General features: G+C 36.5%; 1 protein-coding gene across 2 annotated transcripts in view; it reads left to right on the forward strand.

The window, feature by feature from the left end:
* LOC109542612 (neurobeachin) overlaps nt 1–23,038 on the forward strand; it is a 183,255-nt gene that overhangs the window by 27,163 nt on the left and 133,054 nt on the right. For both annotated transcript variants that reach the window (XM_048661674.1, XM_048661675.1), the window contains exon 2: nt 13,089–13,193. In XM_048661674.1, coding sequence (XP_048517631.1) covers nt 13,089–13,193 — 105 coding nt within the window. The remainder of the gene's footprint in view (nt 1–13,088; nt 13,194–23,038) is intronic.

Below are 23,038 nucleotides of genomic sequence, written 5' to 3' on the forward strand. Positions count from 1 at the left end.
GTCAAACATACTCAAGAGAAAATGGACTAAAATACCGCAAAAACCGAGGTACAAAACCAGAAGGAGAATCTCTTGGAAAATTGCTGGCGCAAACAACTGAAAAAGTATTTTTTCTGGTTGAACTGAACAACTTTTTGTGCTTTTTCACTCTCTTTGTTAATTGTTCTAAGGTTTTATTATTATTCGTGTTATTTACTGGACTGGCTGTCTGGTTTTGTCATTTCATAACTGTTTTGTATGTAAAATTTATTGAGATATGTTTCTGTAGGGTGGATTGTTTAGTGGCGAGTTTTATTAAATTTCCATTTGCACGTTAATGTTTTATTACTAGCACAATGAATGTGAGATAAACTTTTATTTTTGGGCAAAATGGGCTCTTACCGAATCAGTGATACCTACACAAAAGCTCAGCAGTTTAAATCGAAACAGCCGGAATACATTTACCGGTCTTGACAATAAATCAGTCGAATATTCCCCGTTAAAATTAAATTTTCCGTCGAGCTTGAAGCCTTCAATAAAATTGATAATGCCGGGTCTTGGGAATCACCTTTCTTTTCGCGGGTTTTCGTTTTTTTCTTGGTCGATTCCGGCCTGGATCTGACTCGGCATAATCAATTAATAGGGAGAGAGAGTGTCGGATTATGTAGGCGCGTTTCGTGAGAATCCAGGCTTTTGGATACTTTCGCTACAAGTCAGACACCTGTCGTTTTGTCGGTGGAAAAAAAAACCAATTTTATTTCCCTGGGGATTTTAAAATATCCCGGAAAATGGTATTCTAACAGGAAATGTTGTTTTAATTCAATAATAAACCGTCTTGAGATCGACCACTAAAGCGTGTATTTAAAAATCCAATTTCAACTTTACCAATATACAAGAGTGGGCTCAAAGTTTGCCAATCTACCACCATTAAGCTTATGTATATGTGCTCTTTTCAAACCGAAGTTTATTAGATTTTTGGCAACATTGAGCTGGGGAATAAATTTATAAGGATCATGGGATTATGGCGTAAAACTTGCGCTTGTGCCCCAACGTTTCCTCCCAAAATGGCACAAACCACATTTTATTTATACTTATATAAAAAATTAGTGCTGATCTTGTCTGGGTAAATCGCAAGTGGAAAACCTTTGGGAACATCGCAAATATACGAAAATGGAATATTTAAAATATGTTCCAACTTTGTGGAATGAATAATCGAAATTACCTGGCGAGTGGAGCTCTTTGACTCTGCTTCAAACTTTGCCAATAATTTTCAAACCGGCAAAGCAGCAATTTACGTTTCTACTTTCGTACTTTCCTACTTTCGAACTTATTTTTGAAGTTGGCCAGGCTCAGTGCTCAGTAAAGGAATTAGCGTCGATTTTTTTTCGTTATCCGTGAATAGCGCAAACAGTTTTCAATTAAGGGGCTTTTCGTATAATCGAGCCAGATATTTGCCCTCAATATCCAGATACATGTGAGCTACCAGGTTTTAAAGGGAATTAAGGATGTTAATCGTGTAAAGTGTTTTTCTGGTTAATTAAAAAAAATTGTTTTCCACTTGTACGTGTTTTTCGGGCGGTTTTTGTCGCTGTTCGATTTCAGTGTAAACTTTCCTGTTTGCCAATCGCCAGAAGAATTTCCCGGAATTATTACAGCTTTATCTAATAATCGAGATCAGGCAAAATCAATTCTGGAACTGGACGGACGGGAATTTTTTCGGGCATTTCAATTCAAAAGTAGAATTGGTTATTACATCAAGAGAAAATGGCGAATAAGGAACGTTTCAAGAATCAGATATTTTCGTTTAGCTGTGTGTTTTAGCCCAATATTTTGAATTTGATTTTATCGTTTAAATTAAAAATCTCCTAAAATGTATTTGTCATTTTGTTGAATTATTAGCTTCTTTGCAGCCTTCTGTCGCAAAACGTCCTCACTTTTTCTTCCGAAAATTTAGGCTTGTTCCAAACTGAGAATTTGTCTGCATCAGTTTGGGACATTTTTACTCCTTATCCATTTTTACCCCCTCTGGTGTTAGTCAAAAAACTACAATTCTGTAAACTGCCTAAGTTTTTCAACTTGTTCAAGAAACTGTTTGGAACCTTTCAAGACTGTTGATACGGAAGATGCTGTTTGAACATCAGTGTTTCTTATGTAACTCTTTGTCAGTTTTCACTGTTTTTTTGTGTCACCTGCGCATGGAATCTTATGCAAAAAACACGTGTTTCTTATAATATGGTTGAGGTCTTTACGGGTTTAGAAACCTTTCCAGTCCTACACTGTGAATTTGCTCAAATTTGAAAGAATCCTGCATAAATAGAGAAAAAATGTTTGAAGATGTTGTTTTTTATGGGCTCAAGCTTTTAGGGCAAATTTCAAATCTAAGGTAGAATTGGTTATTACATAAAGAGAAAATGGTGAAGAAAGAACGTTTCAAAAATCAGACATTTTTGTTTAGCTGTGTGTTTTAGCCCAAGATTTTGAATTTTATTTTATCGTTCAATCTAAACATTTCCTAAACTGTACTGTCGAATTATAATGATATTACAAAATTTACTCACTTTTTACAGCCCTAAATTTAGGGTTCTTGCAAACTGAGCATTTGTCTGTATCAGTTTGGGACATTTTTACTCCTCATCCATGTACACCCACTTTGGTGGAATGCTAGTCAAAAAACGCAATTTCTGCAAATTCCCTAAGCTTTTCAAATTGTTCAAGAGACTGTTTGGAACCTTTAATACTTTTGATACGGAAAATGCTGTTTGAACATTAGTGTTTCTTATGTAATTTTTTGTCAGTTTCCACTGTTTTTTTGTGTCACCTGCACATGGAATATTTTGCAAAAAACATGTTTTTGTTATAATATGGTTGGGGTCTTTTCGGGTTTAGAAACCTTTCCAGTCCTACATTGTGAATTTGATCTCTCTCTGGTGGAATGTTAGTCAAAAAACACAATTTCTGCAAATTTTTTAAGTTATTGAACTTGTTCAAGAGACTGTTTGGAACCTTTAATACTTTTGATACGGAAAATGCTGTTTGAACATCAGTGTTTCTTATGTAACTTATTGTCAGTTTCCACTGTTTTTTTGTGTTACCTGCACATGGAATCTTATGAAAAAAACATGTTTTTGTTATAATATGGTTGAGGTTTTTTCGGGTTTAGAAACCTTTCCAATCCTACACTGTGGATTTGGTAAAATCTGAAAGAATCCTGTGTGAATAGAGAAAAGAATGTTACAAAATGTAATGAGAATGTATGAAGATGTTGTTTTTTATGTGCTCAAGCTTTTAGGGCAAATTTAACCGGACGGATTACAAATTCCACATGTCCACCTTGCGAGTATTCGAGTTACGTGGCTGGAGGCGGAAACAACTGCATTTTCATTGCGCTGAAGTTAAATCGATTAAAAACGAGCGCAAGGTAATGTTGGTACCGTTGCTAGGAATGCCCTCAGCTACACAAAAGAATAAGTTTCACTTTAGAGTGCTGACAGCCAGGTTGCTTATTCAGAATAACGCGAACGCCACACGTTTGCGAATTGTTGACGTTTAATTTAGAAACCTTTGAGAAAATTTATTTGTATTATTCCAGCTGCAGATGCTGCACGATTCCGGAATACGGCCTTTTATGCGGCCCGTATAATCATCACAAGGTAGAGTTCGAAACGGGGATAGTGTCATTTATTCCATTAGACAGACATCGGCGCCAAAAGCCTTCTTCTTCTAGAGTTTCACTTTTGTTCAATTCTTTTACATGCCCAAACACCATCAGTCAAATAAAGTGTACTATTTGTCTTTCGTGAAATTGATGAATTTGCCGTTTTCAGCAGAAAGGCAAACATTCTGGAACGGCATGCGGATGGATAATTTAGAGCATGGCAGAAGTTCGCGGAAAACAACTTTAAGTATTTACCTAAAAGTGGATAAGAGGTTTTTGACACGAAATTACGAGTCCGCCCTACACATAAATCGCGTTAAACCAACCGTCTTGTGAATCTGCACAGGAACAGATATGCGGATTTGCTTCAACTGTTCGCTTTCTAAACTTCTGGCAAGACTGATGACGTTTTTTCTGCTCTCGAAACGTTTATTTCCTCCTCTTCCACAACTCATTTTTCATATATGTAACTCGGTCTTCTTTCATTAGTAGGTACAAGGAGTGCTGTTGGGTACAAAGAGCGCTGTTGGGTACTTAGCTTACAAAAAAATTAGATTTTTACAGAAAAAAACTTAAGTGTCTGAAATATTAGAAACACTTGCCGTCCCGATTTAGATCAGGGGCAGATGCAGCATCCAGAGAAAAAGAGAAATTTGAATATCAGACTTTTAGGTGCAAGATTATGCGAAAATTTCATGTTGTCCGTGCCGTTTTTGCTCACTTCTCGGAACCAAAATGAGTAAGAACACTTATTTTACATCATTCCTGAGAGAACTAAATGGCCTTTTTAGAAAGTGCACAATCGATAAGGAAATAATGGCAGTTTTCTCAAAAAAGTCTTGATTTTAGGAAGTTTAAGATTGTGAGTTGATGAGAGTTGCAAAATCGATTCAAACATGAGGTCGATTTTTTGTAAGTTTCTCAAGCCCCATTTGAGCCACAGAATTCGTTTTGGCATCGTAGCATCGTTAACCTAGAATGCGAAATTTGAATATCAGACACTTTGGTGCACGATTGTGCCAAAATTTCATGTTTCCGTCCCGTTTTTTGCTCATTTCTCGGAAGCAACATGAGCAAGAAGGCTCATTTTTACATCAATCCAGAGAGAACTAAATGACATTTTTAGAAAGTTTTAGAACTATCGATAAGGAAATGTAGGCAGATTTCTAGAAAAGTCTTGATTTCAAAAAGTTTTGAAACTGTAGACAATAAATCGAACAAATTTGAGGTTTCAATACAGCAGAGACCTAAAAGAATCTAATATTTCCCAATTATGAGTTTGCATGAGTCTTAAATCTGATGATGGCGCTGTTGTCTCGCCGAAACTTTATGAAATAAACGATATAATTTTTTTTATTTGGCACTTTGACTGGAACCCAGGAAGCAAAAGAATATAATGACTGAGAATAATAAAGTAGGTTTTTTCAGAAATTCCTAACCTCTCAAGGAATAGGAATAAAAAGAAGAGGCCGCGAAGAAATTTTATGAAATAGATATGGCTTCATTTCACTAATATCACCAAGATGGTAAAAAATATCGCAAAAATCATTCAGACCTTTTCTACAGATAATTTAAAGAGCGGTCTTTTATCAATGCAGTCTTATTACCAATATTACCAAACGCTGTCCCTTAAAAGGTTGGAAATCTTTTAAGGGATGGCGGGACGAAAATGTGTCAATTTCTGATTCGCTGCAAGATCTAATTTGGTTCCATAGTGTCCAAACAGTGCATGCAAAATTTCCAGTTTTATCCATCATTCGAATAATCGAGAAGTCTTTGAAAGATGAGTTCAATCATTTTCGGTTAAATTATTAGTGAATTTTTGTCTCTAGCTGTTCTTTAATTGAAAGCACTAATTACACCAATTCTTCATCTAAAGGATTGGTTGTGATGCATCGTCTTAAAAAAGAACCCAATTTCCTGCTCGTAGCTCATGATGATTTGTTACAAGCCACTTTTTGCGGAAATACACAATTTTGCTTCCATTTTAAGAATATTTGCAAGCCTTCGCTTGATTTTTCTAGTCGCAAGTGCTCCAGCTACTTTAAAAGCTCTGAATAATACGGTTGTCTTCTTTAGACATTTTTCCCGTTCACTTCGCCAATGAGCGTTATTTATAAACTGTCTAAATATCAACATTTCTATACACCCCGGTGAAAAGTGATGGTAGTAGAAAATTTAAATCCGCCAACTTATCTTCTACCTAAAAGGTACGGTTTATAATACTCAATTACGGGCATGGTTTCGCTGTAATTCCGCTTTTAATAATTGGCCACAGGTTTCTGAAGCTAATTAATTTTGCGAAATTGCTTCTTTAGATTTTAATTCGGCCCTATGAAACTTTTAATTGTCTTAATTTTCCATTTATAATGGTGCAAACTAACGAAACTGTATCGAAAATATTGCAATGTATAGACGAAAATTTAATTAATCCCACTATTTAAATTGGTACTTTGACGGTATTGAAACAGTCCCAAGTTCGCTTGATAATATCACTTCACAACATTTATTGCTTTTTATAAATGCAAAGTAAAACAGTAGATAAACTTGTTGCGCACTAAATGTTTTAATGTTTTTCAAAAATCCATTAAGAATTCATAGTTCTGAACAAGGCCTCTTAAAAAGTAGTGAGTTCTTATCGTAGTCAGTCACTTTAGCCAAACTAAGCCAGTTTGGCCTTAACTAGTGGAAATATTATGCAATTACGAACAATGGTGTTCTGTAAAGTACGTCACGAAAAAAGGAAATTGCTGCCATTACTTTCAAGGGTTAATAGGACTATTTTGTTGCGACCTTATGCTTTTTATTCGTATTCCGATCCGTCGACACAATAAACGGCGTAAAGGATCTTGAGAGTTTCTGTTACCTCATTTTATTAAATTTAATCGGGATAGAGTCGCTAAGGGCGAAAGAGACACTGAATATTTTCGGCTAATGGCTTCTTTTAGTGACTGCCAGATCGGGCTGATTAATGTGTTACGCAAAATCCAATTACATCTTACTTGCCCACTTCTAATAAGCCTAATGCTTTCAGCCTGCAGGATCCGGATGCAGTTTAATCGATACATACTTAATTTCAATTAATACTGAATTATTGCCGAAGTCTGGGCAACTACAAGGGCTCTCAGTATGTTGTTCAGGAAACTTCATGTGATCAGTATTAATTAGCAGCTTAGACATGAGAGGTAACTCTGACGACAGGCCCAGTTTATCATGTAAAGAAGCAACTTCAATTATATCCTCAAACAACCCCCTAAACATACGCCTTTAAAATCCACAAAAAAATAATATTCTGTGCCTTGAGATCCGAACACCAAACTGAACCGTACTCACAACCGAATGCCTGTCAATTTCGGATCTCAGGTCTTTTTTCACCGGCGTTTCCACAGCCTTAAAATTGAGACAAAATAGGCTTCAAAATATCTGAAGTTTTAGGGCAGTTTTTTTATTGATCGTTTTTCCGTTGTCAATAGCTATTAGTTTTTATTACTGCAAAATGGCAAACAAATCGCGCAAATTGCAACGAAGTAATCAACAAAATTCGAGAAAATGTTTACGCACTAAACTCATTAATAAACAAGGAATTAAATTATTGAACTTGATGGGAAATAACGAAATCCACCAGAATGTTTTGCAAATAGTCGCACAAGAATGGATGATTAAAAGCGAGAGACAGAAAGTTTCAAAAGGAAGCAGTAAAAATATTTTTGTAGTGACGCGTTTCATTACACACTCTGTTTCTTAAACAGGTGAACTTGCCTTCAAGTACTGAAACATTTAAAAATTCGATTAAGCCCAGGTATACTTAAAAGGTTCCTCCGTCTGAAGGCGTGTCAATATAAAGGAAGCGGTCGCTTTACTATTTAAATATTTTCTTTGAAATGGAAAAGTCGAGACCTGCGAATTTGTTAACTCTGATGTAAGTTGGAAATTCCATTTCAGCCTCCCGCTGACTAAGAGATTTCCACGCCCTGTTAGTCCCCAGCACTTTGTATACCAATAATTTTCTTCTTGGCCATTTTTTTTTGCTGAATTATTGACATCGGGATCAGTTTCTAATCCGATCCACGTCTAGACATTTGAAAATCGGGTTTTTTGTCCGACCGCACGTTCCATTAAACAGATGAGGGTTCAGCACCCTCCTAAAAGAGGTTTTATCTGGGTTTAATTTAATTGTGAATTAAAATAGAAACAAAATTTATCGCTCGTTTAATTCCGTCGAATCCAGTTTATTTGCGGCTCACGCAGTTAAATCAGTCCTGAAATTTTGGCATTAAATTATAGAGCCGGGGTAAATTAACTGGGCCACGACCTGGAATCAATCTCGCAAATTGCAAATTATAGTTGTGTTGCTTGAACAAATCGTCATTCGAACTGGAATTGTATCGTGGTACATGGGCAAATTCGTCGGCCTGGATAAGTTGGAAAGTGTTAAACGGAGCAAGCAGCCAAAGACTTTAATGCTGATTGAAATGCGTGGTTTCGGTAAATTTCCGAGCAATTTTTCAACAGCCACACCTGATATTGAGCATTATTAGTTGCTGGATCATTTGTCACGTAACCGTTACGGCCGAAATAGGTTTCCCATGTTGGATTGGAAATTTTCAGCTCGTTGCAACTATGCATTTTGAATGAGCGCGAATTGGGCCATAAGCAATTATTACCATAATTCCATAGCGGAGCATGTTGTGTAAATTTCGGCGATTACAGCAGCTGAAACAAAATGCGAAAATCCCAAGCGACTTAGCTGATATTTATTGCTGATCACCCAATAATTAATGTGTCGTAATAATTACCTTTCAGCAATTTGCCGATGTGCCATTAAATTCCAATGAATTGATGCGAAGTGCTTTAAGGTTCACAATTTTAGGCGATTGGAGCTTTATACATGGGTTCAGACTGTTCACGAATCACTCGCTTTAATACAGCTCTAATTGTGATTAAAATCGATAACTACTCATCAACAGATAAGTCATCAACAACAATGAGCCACTTTTTTGAAAATATTATTCCAATGAAAACAAATAAATCAAATCCAATGTTTACTTGCCTGTTTTGGCCGCTGAATGATCAGGGCAAATTTAAAAAAAAATCCCCGAAGAGGACCTAAATAGGCAAGTTTTTGCCAATTTGCATCTTTATAGAGGCAATTGCACTGTTTACAATGGAAGAATCCCCGTTGTTCTAGCTGCTCTACTTTGCTGAGAAATTCCATGTTTTCGCTTTCTCTTGTTTGACCTTTGCAATTGAGTAACAACAACTAGGTTGTATGCTCTTATTTTGGGAAAATTCGATGTTTTCACTTTGCCTTTCTTTGGCCTCTGAGTAACAACGGAGCAAATTTTCAAAAAATTCTCCAGAGCAAAACTGAAATGTGCACGCTTTTGTCGGGCTGCACCTTTAAAGAGCCGAATGCTCTGTTTAGAATGCCACAATCCCCGTTGCTCTATCTGCTCTACTTCATGAGAAATTACATGTTTTTACTTTCGCTGTTCATGCTGCGAGCGCATATGTTTAAAAAACTCTCGCAGTTGAACCTGATGATGGACTTTCCGAAACTCTCACTTGGCAAAACAGAAAAAAATACCTTTGAAACCGAATAACGGCAACTGCTTGGTTTGCTCTTATTTAGGAGCAATCCGATGTTACACTTTGCCTTTATTCGACCTTTGAGTAACAACGGAGCAAATTGTCAAAAAATTATCTACAGCGAAACTGAAATGGGACGTTTTTGTAAGTTTGCACTCTTAAAGATCCAAATGCTTTGTTTATAATTCCAAAATCCCCGTTGCTCTATGTGGTCTACGTCACGAAAAATGCCACGTTTTTACTTTCGCTGTTCATGATGCGGGTGCAGATGTTCAAAAAACTCTCCCAGTTGAACTTGATGATGCACTTTTCCGAAACTCTCATTTGGCGAAACACGAAAAAATACCTAAGCAACCGAATAACAGCAACTGCTTGGTCTGCTCTCATTTACGAGCGATCTGATGTTTCACTTTGCCTCTCTTTGGCCTCTGAGTAACAACGGAGCAAATTTTCAAAATATTATCTACAGCGAAACTGAATTGGCACGTTTCTGTTAGTTTGCACTCTTAAAGAGACAAATGCTCTGTTTGTAATTCCAAAATCCCCGTTGCTCTACGTGCTCTACATCACGAGAAATTACATGTTTTTACTTTCGCTGTTCATGCTGCGGGCGCAGATGTTCAAAAAACGCTCACATTTGAACCTGATAATGGACTTTTGCGAAACTGGAACTTGGCAAAACAGAAAAAATACCTTTGGAACCGAATAACAGCAACTGCTTGGTCTGCTCTTATTTAGCAGCAATATACCGATGTTTCAATTTGCCTTTCTTTGGCCTTTGAGTAACAACGGAGCAAAGAATCAAAAAATTGTCCAGAGCGAAACTGAAATGGCACGTTTTTGTCTGTTTGAACTCTTAAAGAGCCAAATGCTCTGTTTATAATTCCAAAATCCCCGTTGCTCTATGTGGTCTACGTCACGAAAAATGCCATGTTTTTACTTTTGCTGTTCATGCTGCAGGTGCAGATGTTCAAAAATCTCGCGCAGCGGAACCCGATGAAGAACATTTCCGAAACTCTTGTCTCCCAAAATGGGAAAAGTGATATTTGCAATTGAGAAACAACAACTGCGTGATCTGCTCTCGTTTAGAAAAAAGCCGATGTTTTCACTGTGCCTCCCTGGAATTGTCCAAGTATTAAACCGACTATAGCTGTGAAATGGATGGGAATATTGGAAATGTGGATATAATATTTTTGATAGAGCGTTTCGATAATCATCTTTTCCCATTCAGACTACAAATTTCCAATCTTTAAAAAAACATCAGGAAAAATCAAATTTTACGGAACCGTCAAAGTTTAATAGCTCCTCAGTGGGAAACGATGGAAAATATCGTGAAAATCCTCAGGACTTTTTTAGAAGAGCGTCTCTAGATTTCTGTTTCTCAAGGACAGAAGAAAAATTACAAAATCAGAAGAGTGTCTCTTGAGCTATATTTTCCTCTCTTTATCTATGATTTCTGAACTCTAAAAGCCACCTTCAAAAAATTCAAACCTTAAGCGAACGCCAATGTGAAGGAACAGGAAACAGTTCAGTTAGTTTGAGTTCTCTGCTTGAAATAGGTTTTCAAGAACCGGGTTTGTTTTTTTAAGTATTGTTATAAGTTCATTAGAAACTTTCAGATTTTTAAAGGCTCCTAGCGCCCAATCGACTGATAATTTATTGAATAATCACTGGTACACACGGATTCAAGGTCTGTTTTGGCCAAATTTGAATTTCATTATTGAAATTGTTCAAATTGAATTTTAATCACAATGTTCCCGTCTACTTAGGAAAATTAATAACACAACGTAAGAACTGTTTGCAGATGTTAAAAAAATATATTTTCTAAAAGAAACTAAGACTAAGACCGAAACAAACGCTCTAAATACAACTTCGAAAAATCTGGTTTCTGGTAAACAATGCCTGAGGAGGATCGAGCAACTTTCCAATAAAAATGGGGATTGTTTGGGGGTTTGAAAAAAATCCCCGGGAAATAAAGCGCCCCCTGAGCCGATAGTACGAAAATCAGTTAGGGAAATATGAATTTGCTCGTTGATGGTAAAGGCCCTGCCGCTTATCTGGCCGATTCATTTCCGTGTTTGAGTAGGAATCTGATGGTTTTATCGTGTTCAATATTTTAAAGCGAAATTGATGCTATTCAGATCTGGCTAAGATATGATAGATGTCCAGACCGACTTTGATATCAATAATCCGAAGGCAAAGGGCGACTTCAAGCTCGGTTCAGTAATAAATGTATATTGGCGTTGAATTAGGTTTAACGCGATAATCAGCAGCAATTCCGTTTGATAATATAGGAAACCATGACATAGGCTTTGGGCTGATTTGGGTTAATGATCTTGAGGAAATGTTCCTGCATAGGTGCGCCAGGTTGGAATTATTTCCGAGCAGGAATCGTGAAATTGGTGCAAAAATTCTTAGATATCTACACCTATTAATATCTACCCTTCCTGCTTCAAACTGAAACAAGTAATTAGACAAATGAGGAAACTTTTCCAATTTCGCCTAGCTATAAGGTAAAAAAAATATCAGACATTTCGATTAATCTTCTGATGTACTTTTGAAGTTCAGTTCAGCCTGAAATTGGCTGCCGTCTCATTGGGGGTTTGCCATTTAATTTTGCCTTTTGATTGCACCGAACTGGAGCTGGATACAATTTCGTGAAAGTTTTCCTATTTGATGTTGAAAGGGATGGTCTTTATCGTGGATAAAGTTAACGGAATCTATTTTATGTGCAAATAAATAATATGGGAAACAAAGTGCGTTTGCCCTGATGAACTTCCGGAAGTTCCCTTTCGTATCTAGTAACGAGCTCAAATTTCGTGCAAGAATGTTGAAATTTCGCTGGATACAATTTAATTCACTCGATTGAAATAAAGTTGAGAACTCGGTAACTAGCCAGCCTTGCAGTAGTTATAACAAGCTCTGGACAGGGAGTTCGAGCAGAAGAACTTCCAAGGCCCGTCACGCTAAAGTTTGCATGCTAAATCTCATCCAAAAGTTTCAACTCAATTAGAAAATTATGTAGTTTTTTTCCTAAACCCCCCACTCTTTTGCACTCACTACTAGAAGTATTTAAATAGAATAAAGATTTAGTTCAACAAATAGTATTTTGAAATCATCACGAATCTAGTTAGATTCTCGCGAGTTTCGCCAGGTTGTATAGAAACTTTCCAAACAGGAAAACTTAGTTGGAAATCAGCTTTTGAGGTTGGGATGATACATCTGAAAGCACTCAAGCCGATGTGTTGAGAAAGTTCGTCAAATATATACGTGCTTTTGCGTAGATTTTTGCTCAAATTCTCTGCTCAATTTTTACTTTATTTAGGAGGCGCCTACAGGATTGGTTTTGAGTCTATTAGCTCTCAACTCCCATCACAAAATCTTTTTTTTAATTCTTTCGGGTTATTTTACAAATGTTTGCAAAAAGCAATTAAATTAATTACGAATAAACTGCAGGATGGCCTTTCGCAGACAATATTGATTTTAGTCGAAAATGTATTTATGTTTAGTCTGTGTGAAGCAGCATATTTATCACTGCGAAATGCTCATCGGTTTTATTCTCTTTGGCTGCCACCTATTTATAGAGCGAAGCCCGTGATCTTGTAGTCATAATATCTGATTGTTACCTGTTAAACGCACATTAATAGCAACAAGAAAATGTACATCGTTTATTAAGGGGCTTCAAGTTAAACAAAGCGATAATCGCAGCCTAATTGGGCAAAGAACGTTTCATTGGGACGGGCTAACGTGAAACAAAGCTGTAAGAAATCGGCTCATTTTCATTGGGGTTTAGGTTTTAACTGCATTTCACCAGTTTTTGAGGATTTATTTGATATTGTGGGTAAATTTGCTCGATTTGTTTCAGCTTGTTGGTGGCGAGTTCGACATGGAATTGAATTTTGTGATCCAAGATGCTCAAAATATTCGTCACATGTTGGAGCTGCTCGATCATTGCCCTCCAAATTTGCAAGTAAGTCTTATGGTTTTTGTCTCTATATCGGATTTATTGAAACTGATTTGTGAAAATTTGTTTTGCGGTTTCGGTCAAATGGAAATTGGAGATTGTTTTTGCAAATCTCGAGTTTAATTTCTGGTTGGATTTCATAAAGTTAGCAAATGAACGGACACGCAAATATTTTGTACTCTGATTACTCCATTCGTTAAGTGGAGCGAAAAAAGCGCTTTTCATCAATATCGTGCTAACATAGAAGATGGAAAGCCAGTGATAGCTAGGTGATAAAACAAAAATTGCTGTGAGCAACCCCGAACTTTCAGATCCAATGTCCTTCATGTCTTCACTCCAAGCAACTTGGCCATTTGCAGCCCGATAAATATGCATTAGGTAATAGTTTTATTCCATTCCATTCCATTCCAAGCTTTCTTGTGTTCCGTTTCATTCCCACTCTTTGTGCTATCGTCCAACCTCAATCGCGCAAGTGGTTCGTACTTGCACCGCCAATTAATCCCATTTTCCCACTCAGGTGGAACCCGCGGGTGCGCCAAAGATAAAACTTGGCCAGTAAGATGTTCCGATTGGTAGTCTATTGATGAACAATGTGACTACTTTGCACCAATACTGCGCTTTAAATGCTTTTATGTAGGAGTGCAACCAATATGCGTCAGGCTTTGTGGGTTTTAAAAACCGCTCTTAGTCTTTGACTTATATTTAGATAACAAGTTGAGCTGCAGAGCTCTAGTTGTCACTGCAGGATAGCGGCTTAAATTGCGCATTTTCCTATATAAAACGTCATTCTAGAAATGTTTCTAGTTTTCACGTAACATGCAAAAAATTGAAATTATTCCGAGTTTTAAAAAGAGCACTTTGGCTTATATTTAGAGAGTCAGTTGAGCAGTACCTAAAGCTCTAGTTGTCATGGCGGGATAGAGCCCTATATTGTGCACCTTTCTATATAAAACATCATTTTAGAAATTTTTTAGTTTTCACGCAAAATGCAAAAATTCGAAAGTATTGCGAATTTTGAAAACCGCTCTTAGTCTTTCGCTCATATAAAGAGGAACAGTTGAGCTGTAAAGCCCCAACTGTCACTTTGTGATAGAGCCTAAGCTTGTGCACATTTCTATATGAAACATCATTTTAGAAATATTTCTAGTTCTCACACAAAATGCAAAAATTAGAAATTATTGCGAGTTTTGAAAACCGCTTTTAGTCTTTGGCTCATATTATCAGAACCAGTTGAGCAATGGCGCTCTAGATGTCACCACGGGATAGAGCCCTAAATTGTGCACCTTTTTATAAGAAACATAATTTTAGAAATATTTTTAGTTTTCACGCGAAATGCAAAATTTTGAAATTATTGCGAGTTTTGAAAACCGCTGTTAGTCTTTGGCTCATATAAAAAGGAGCATTTGAGCTGCAAAGCCCCAATTGCCACTTTGTGATAGAGCCTAAGCCTATGCACATTTTTAGATGAAACATTATTTTAGAAATAATTCTAGTTCTCACGCCAAATGCAAAAATTAGAAATTATTGCGAGCTTTGAAAACCGCTTTTAGTCTTTGGCTCATAGCAACAGAAATAGTTGGCAATGGCGCTCTAGAGCCCTAAATTGCGCACTTTTTTATATGAAACATAATTTTAGAAATATTTTTAGTTTTCACGCGAAATGCAAAATTTTGAAATTATTGCGAGTTTTGAAAACCGCTGTTAGTCTTTGGCTCATATAAAAAGGAGCATTTGAGCTGCAAAGCCCCAATTGCCACTTTGTGATAGAGCCTAAGCCTATGCACATTTTTAGATGAAACATTATTTTAGAAATAATTCTAGTTCTCACGCCAAATGCAAAAATTAGAAATTATTGCGAGCTTTGAAAACCGCTTTTAGTCTTTGGCTCATAGCAACAGAAATAGTTGGCAATGGCGCTCTAGAGCCCTAAATTGCGCACTTTTTTATATGAAACATAATTTTAGAAATATTTTAAGTTTTCACGCAAAATGCAAAATTTCGAAATTATTGCGAGTTTTGAAACCCGCTCTTAGTCTTTGGCTCATCTAAAGAGGAGCATTTGAACTGTAAAGCTCCAATTATCACTTTGTGATAGAGCCTAAGCTTACGCACATTTTTATATGAAACATCATTTTAGAGATATTTCTAGTTCTCACGCAAAATGCAAAATATCTAAATTATGGCGAGTTTTGAAAACCGCTTTTAGTCTTTGGCATATATTAACAGAACCACTTGGGCAATGGCGCTCTAGATGTCACAGCGGGATAGAGCCCTAAACTATGCACCTTTCTATATAAAACATAATTTTAGAAATATGTTTAGTTTTCACGCAAAATGCAAAAATTCGAAATTATTGCGAGATTGGAAAACTGCTCTTAGTTTTTGGCTCATAAAAAGACCAGTTGAGCGGTAAAGCTCCAGTTGTCACTGCGGGACAGTCTTGAACTGCGCCCTTTTTTATATGAAACTTCAATAAAACACCGCATAGATATGCAAATTATTTTAAATAATTAATTTCAATATAAAATAATTTTAAAGTTGTTAAAGTGTTTAAAGTGATGCGTTGCACGAAAAAACCTCAAGAAAACTTGTGTTGTTTGGCATAGAACAAGCAATAAAAGGGTGAAATAATTTTTTTGATAAATTATTAAGGCGCGGGATTTTTCTTCTAAAATTTTAAGACGGTTGATGAACCAAAAACATGAAGCATTTGGGCGTTGACATAAAACTCCGAAAAATTCATCGGTTTCTAGCCACCAAAACATCAATCTTCCTTATACTGCTCAAGTTCAGTTTCTTTAATATCATTAGTTTTTTTCCCAAAAAAGACGTGCTTCTAAAGTTGCTAAAGACTGAAAGCAGGCGAAAGTACGAAATGGCGAGTGAAAAACTTTAGGCCGTATTGAATTCCGACTCATGTGCTTTAAGGGCCAATTTGCGTGAAAATTTTACCGGAAATACTCCATATCCGCTACATGGAGGGTTGGCATCTGAAAGTATATTTATAAGAGGAAGTTTATTTTTCATAAGCTGGTTCCAATGGAAAAAAGCTCCATAACCAACAGCAATATAGCACATATATCTCCAAATTTTGCACATAAATCATTCGCGTTTTCCTACCTGGAATGGAAAGATTCTGATTATTTTCTTCTTGTCTTTGAAGCAGAATTCCACTTAATGCGTGAAACTGAAGGAGAAAACCGGGCGGTTTTGTGCAATTTGCAAAAAATACAGGAAAGGCCAGTGTTGGCAAAATGTAAATATGGACATTAAAATCCTCCCTTTTAGGACTTTTGAAGTTTCAAAATAAGATAACTCAAGCTAAAATTGTGATTAAAAAAAAAAGAAAATATTCCTCCATTAGGAAGGGTTGCTGAAACCTCTTTTTTGGAGAAATATGACTTTGCAAAAACATGAATCCCGAACAAAATCGTTAGAATGAATTAATCATTTGTTACAGCTTTGGGGAAAAGTTGGCAGTTATTCATAAAAATATCTGGTCATTTGGTCAATTGTTCGAGCTTTTGTTAATTCGTTGTTTGTCTGACCCATAATAATCAGTCAAACCACCGCGCTGAAAAGCATCGAATTATCTTTCTCTCATAAATCGATTAAAGTCGCTCGATGGTCGAAAAATTAATACAATTTTCTGATCTGTTATTTCGCTCCCGGAAAACCTTATTGGATTATTGGATTCTTGAACTGGTTGAAAGTTTCTTAAACCATCTGGGGCTGAGTTGACGGCAGTTTCTGATTGGATTTGAGGCAGCCGAGGAGTTAAAAGGAACACAACTCCTTGCGGTTTGAGGAGTTTCCACGATTTAGTCGTGGGCGTTAATTTTCACTAGTTCATATTTCACATCCATTTGTCTTGCCGCAGCCGACAGACATACGGAACAAAAATTAAAACATTAATTTAATCTCAAGGGTAAAGCTTGACAAATAATAGTCTCCATATTGGGCGCCAGATGCATGAAGAGCGAGTCTCGCTTGGCGCCATTTTGTCAGCCACGAAATTTCGATTCGGGACAAAGGCATTCTCGTTTGGCAAATTGAGCAGGCGAGATGGGAAAATGTTAAGTAAATGGACCGGTTTTTCATCGCCTGGAATGTGTGCAAAGTCCTCATAAGTAATCACTTTTTCCCCACTGACTGAAACCCTTTTCCTGCTGAAAAAAAAATGACTAGCAAACCATGTTTCCGCTACTACCGAGACACAATATGGTCCCGTGAACCTCTAATCTGGAATAATGCTACTAGCAAGGCGAAACGTGTTGGTTTTGTTACCCTAATTATTGTGCCCCCTTTACGCTCTTAGTTAGCTAAATATATTCACCTAAGCCACCGCTTGCCATCAAGTTTACCGTGCCACATTCAAATTCGGTTTTGTCACATCCAAATTAATCGCCTCAATGATTTATAATTAGCTTTCCCTAAACGATAACTGAGAATTAAAACTGGCGTTTTTTTAGTATTTAAATTTGCTCAGTTTGGTTGAGCCCATCAAGATCAAGTTGTTTCTTTTGATCGTGTTGAGGATGTTGTTATAATTATTATTTAATCCAACCCAACTTGCCCACTAAACTGCAGCATTTTGCACTTTGGAGAAAAGCTGCTAAAGTTTAAACTAGACCCTCAAGTCCTGGACTTTGAATTCCTCACGTTGAAGATTTTTTCACTTCTTGACAACGATGGTTACAGCCCTTATTGCATCATGAAAGTTTCCTTAGCCTAACAGGCAAAGGATTAATTCCGATCGTCCCCTTTAGTTGATGGATCCTGGAAACCCTGTCTTGTTAAGTGGGAGCTTTTTTCATCGAAATCCATTTTAACCCTATAAATATATAAGCCTTCTTTAATAAGTTCACTTTCCCACCAAAGACAATTAATAACCGAAAGTGGCCGAAGCATCTGAACTTTTAATCACCTATCGCCTCTTTTAGGAGGGCGATTAAGTGTTCATTTTTGTTGCCACTCAAGATCACTCTTGGTCTTTTCTTCCAGCGAAAACTCCAATTGTCCAAGTAATTCGTTATTAAATTAATGCGAGTGTAATTTTCTAATGGAATGTGGGTCATGGGCCCACTATAAATACAATAATTTAGAGGCGTTTGGAGACAGAAATGAACGGAGCCCCTTCTGGACTCAACATTAGACCCTATTCGAAGCCCTTTTCCCTAACGAAATTAGGTGGCTCGCTGGGAGTTATAACAGTCATGCTGACAAAGAATGCGGTAGGCAGGTGCGGCCCAATTCCAAATTGTTTAATGCCCCCATTTCCCATCCCGACATTTACTTATACTAATTAGCATCGTCGTCGTTTGCAATTAAACATTTTATTGCAAAAATTCACATATTTTACACTCAACGTTGTATAAAAACTTAACGGAAAAGTGGTCAAATTGGTCAACTTATTCCTCTGGGTCGCCAAGTATGATGATTATTTGAAATGGGGTCTATTCTTCTCGTTATCGAACTGCCGCTTTCCTTTTAGGATTCCCATCGAGAAAATTCCTTCGTGATACGGTGTACAGTGGAAAATGGATTTTTTAGGGACACACAAAGGAAAATAATGCCCGCCAGTCGATCCAAATAGTGGAAATGACGAAAGAGGCTTCCGCTATAAATCACAATAAAGCGACCACTTTATTTGCCAGTATTAGGAAACATATGGCGATTTGACTACATCAACCAAGCTGGGGAACATCAGATTTTATTGGCACATTTTTTCAACCCGTAGTGAAGAGTTTTGCCGAAGACGAACCGAAAGACAGGACATGTTACATTTTTTGGCTTTTTCTACCGTGTTTCGTTTATTAGATCCTGATTTTTTTTGGGAAAAACTGATCTAGATGTTAAAGTTTTTGTGGAAAATTAGTACAAATTTGAGCCAAATTGTCACCAAGTTGAAAAATTCAGAAATCTTTTCTAAGAGTATTTGAAATGTTTGTCTTTGAGTAAAGAGCAAAATTTGCAAGAATCCCAATTACCCAAAATGGAGGGCTTCTTCTCTTAATAGAGCCTCAATCGCTCTCTCCAGCAGTTAAAAGCATGTTTTTCTAGAAAATTTAGTTCTTGACTAGTACTAGTAGTAGAATAGTACGAAGTACAATTTTTTGAAGTAAAACTGTTCTAACCGTCACTAAAAATCTGTAAAAATTGGGGCTAAATTGTTACTAATTTCTCAATTGTTCCACAACTAGAGGTGTAATCAGTCTATCAAGCAGTTTAACAAAATTTTTCGTGTTTGATTTGTTTGTTAATAATTTTTGTCTTTGACGTCGATATCTAATTAGAAAAATTGTCAAAATTTGCTCACGGCGTATTCTTCCTTTAAAAGAGTCCGAATTGCTCTCTGCAAAAGTTTCTGAGTCCAAAGCTGTTTTTCTCCAGCTTGATTAGTGTTTGAGTTACAATTTTTTTTATAACTAGGGCTTTAACCGCTCCATTAAGCAGTTCAGAAATATTTTCTCTAGAGAGTTTGATTTCTGTTCTAATATTTGAAATTAAATTGTCATTGACTTCGTCCTTATTACAAAAATTCGGGTAAAATTGCCATTGAATAGCTAAAAGTGAGGCTGTTATACTCTTGCTAGAGCCTCAACAGCTCTCATCAAGAAATCAAAGTGTCCTTTTCTGGATCGGAAAGTTTTTGAGTTGATGTGTTCATTCATTCTGATTTAATTTCTTCTTTACTTTTCTTGTTTTATCAGCTTTTTACACCGATATTACTGACTTTTATTTGACTTTTATTATCTTCTGGTTTGTCTTAGCTTCTACCTTCTAATGCTTCCTCCTACACAGAACTTGCATCCCTCTTGGTCTTTGAAAAAGAGCTGATTAAGATAATTTTCAGCATCCTAACAATATTTGTCGAGTAATAAAAGGATTAAGAGGAAAAATTTATAGGAATGCAAGGAAATCCCAAAGAAATCCCTTTAAAATGTTTTAGATGGTTAACTAAAAACTTAATTTTTAATTATTCATGTTCGTACTCAAGAGGCAAGGGACTATTATTAACAGTAGTAAGAACATTAAAAAATGTATCGTTAAGTTATAGTGGCATTCTCTTGAGGAATTGGAAAAAAATTGGCATTTTCATCTTTCTGCTGAGAAACTGAAAGAGAACAAAATTTGTTCCCTTCGGACCTGAAATATCAGTTAAGTAATTAACAGCCAACTTTCCTTCATTAGGAATTATTATTTTTAGTTTCTCAGATAACGTGTGTGTCATACTCTTTGGAGTTATGAAAATTTGTCAAATATTTTGATACAAACCGATCCTAAGCAATTAAACGGTTTTATTTTGCTGAAAAGCGCATACATCCCGCATATCCCGACGTCGAAAAATGGTGTTAAACTCCCCTTTTACAAGTTCCTGCATGTTTCAGTTGCATAAGTAAAGTGTGTGTCATCCAATTGTGAGTTATGACCGTTTTTAAGTTATTATTTTAAGAACTTATTCTGAACTTTTAGAGTACTTTTTGGGGTTATTTAATTATTCCACACTTGCAAATATCGCATATTTAAAAGATTAATAGTTGATTTTCTAAAGTTTTATTTAATTTTCCCAAACTGGAAAAGCGTTGAGTTTACCTTATTGTCGAGGTATTGGGGCACTTTTCTCAATTATTTGACATCGGTTAACACAGACTACAAAAGATCGACAAAGTTAAATGTGCAGAGACCAAAATAGAGGTAAAAGGTTCTATATTGTAACTCTAAGTAACAGCAGGCAGTAAACTTTAAGTTTATTTTATTATAAAACCGGTTTAAAACATCGGCTTTGTTGAGAAACTTTATAGCTTGGGTGCCATGCATGATCGTAAACTGCCGGCTAAATTAGCCGGGTAATTTAATTTTGTTTAGTGTTATAAAAACACTACTTTAGTTACCCTCACCAGTTTATGATTATGTGTATGAAACCACTATAAATAGTTCTGCAGTTCGGTTCGCACATTTATAATGCTTGTCAATGAACTTTGGCACACCTTTGATTGCACCACTTGGTTAGTGCATGCCATTTTATTAGAACATTAAAATCGCATTTAGCAAATGCTGATAATGAACGGTTTTAATCGCGATTGGTTTAATAACGAGCAGCAGCATTAAAGGAATTGCAGACATGGTGAAAATGGTCAAAAAAATATGCAAGTTGTACGGGTACAACCAGGCTGAACAGCAGCAAAATTCGAAAGACGATTTTGGGGTAATTTCCAAGCTCATGGGAAAATCTTCGGGTCAATAAACTACTAAAAATTGGTTTGCATCAAAACGAAACGGAAAAATGAAGGGAAGAAGGCAATCGAAGTGAAACAAACGCATGCCTTAAGTGGGAAAGGAGGAACTTTCTGATAGATACAATCTCAGTCCTCCAGTTGATCGGCGTGGGTGAATGTGAATCGCATCCTTTTACTCAACTTTTCTTTAATTTAAGTCAAAGTGGAAAATACAAAATAGGTTGACGCTAAAGTCAACAGCCGAAGCGGATAGAAGTACTGGATTGGACGATAAAGATAGTCTTCATTTGGCGATGAATCTGGAAAATCATTAGAACGAAACTGGCTAAATACTTCGCACTAATGAGAAGAAATTGATAGAGTGTCCGGAACAGTAGCCATAAACAAACTACCAAAAATCAATAAACTGTTAGATGAATCTGCTGGATTTTATAGTCTACCTGGCACATTTCTCTCCAGTTTAGTTGATGTGAGTTGAAATTTGACACTTGAAACTAAACCGGCAAGTCACGTAAATGCGGAGCTTCGCTTGATCCAGCCGGATCCAGAGTCTGAGATTTGGGCGTTTCGTTTCTGTTCGGTACGAGAATAATAGAGCCAATATAGGCTAATTTAATTTTACTGCAGTGTCGAGCCAATTTACTAAAGGGAACAATATTAGACAAGGTGTAAAATTGATTGCGTCATTATTTATGCATGTAAGTACTACTTTGCGAGGAATTTTGGGCTGTTACACGTGTACTTTATTAAGTGAAAAACCTATCGTGGAATCCTAATGAAATATATCGGGCGATTTCGCTCACTCCGCTCAGCTAGCAATTTGCAATTAAATTCAAACAGCCTTTTGAGTAAATTACTTATTAACGCGTCTGTCCCGCTAATTGAAATTCCATACAAAAGTGAAAAAGCTTAAACTTCTCAAAACAGACTTCCAGGATTCTCTAGATCCCTAAGATATTAGTTACGCGTGTTATTTGCGCAAAGTATGAATTTCCATTTCAACGGGACGATCTTGAATATTCATTCTGATTAATTCAGGTCGCGTTCATTGAAATAACCGACACGTAGTTTTTGGCGCGTTCTACATTGAAGAGTGACCCCGACTTGCGTCTTTGGATTAAGTGAAAGTAGATTTTTCATTAGGGCCTGGAAACTTTTCGCTAATTATTTTTGGCTCAAATTCAAGGACTTTAATATTTCCTTTAACTCTAATCCTTTCGTGCCCTCGGGCTTTTAAGAAGCTAAAGAAATCCCCACTGAAGAATTAGTTGGCGTTTTTCCCAATTAATATTCAGGTGCAAGCAGAAAGCTTTGCAGTCCGTGATTTTCACTCGGGAAAAGTTAAGACACCCAGATAAACCGATCGAATGCAGTTCGCAATGTAAGCGACAATAGGGAGCGATCCGTTATTTCTATATTGCACTTTCCCGACACAAAATTGAAATTTCCCTTAGTAGCACGTCATTCCCGTCAGATTCATAAGTAAATATTTCAAACTCGGAGCATTTCCAATATCTGCGATATTCGTTTCGTCCTTGATACACCGTAGTATCCGAGAGGCGTGTAATTTATCGAAAATATTTCAATTTACGAAATATTGAAAGTTGCTTG

Source organism: Dendroctonus ponderosae, unplaced genomic scaffold (assembly GCF_020466585.1).
Source record: "Dendroctonus ponderosae isolate FM_Combo_2020 unplaced genomic scaffold, Dpon_F_20191213v2 Dpon_F_20191213_1, whole genome shotgun sequence".
In the NCBI taxonomy this organism is placed as follows: domain Eukaryota; kingdom Metazoa; phylum Arthropoda; class Insecta; order Coleoptera; family Curculionidae; genus Dendroctonus; species Dendroctonus ponderosae.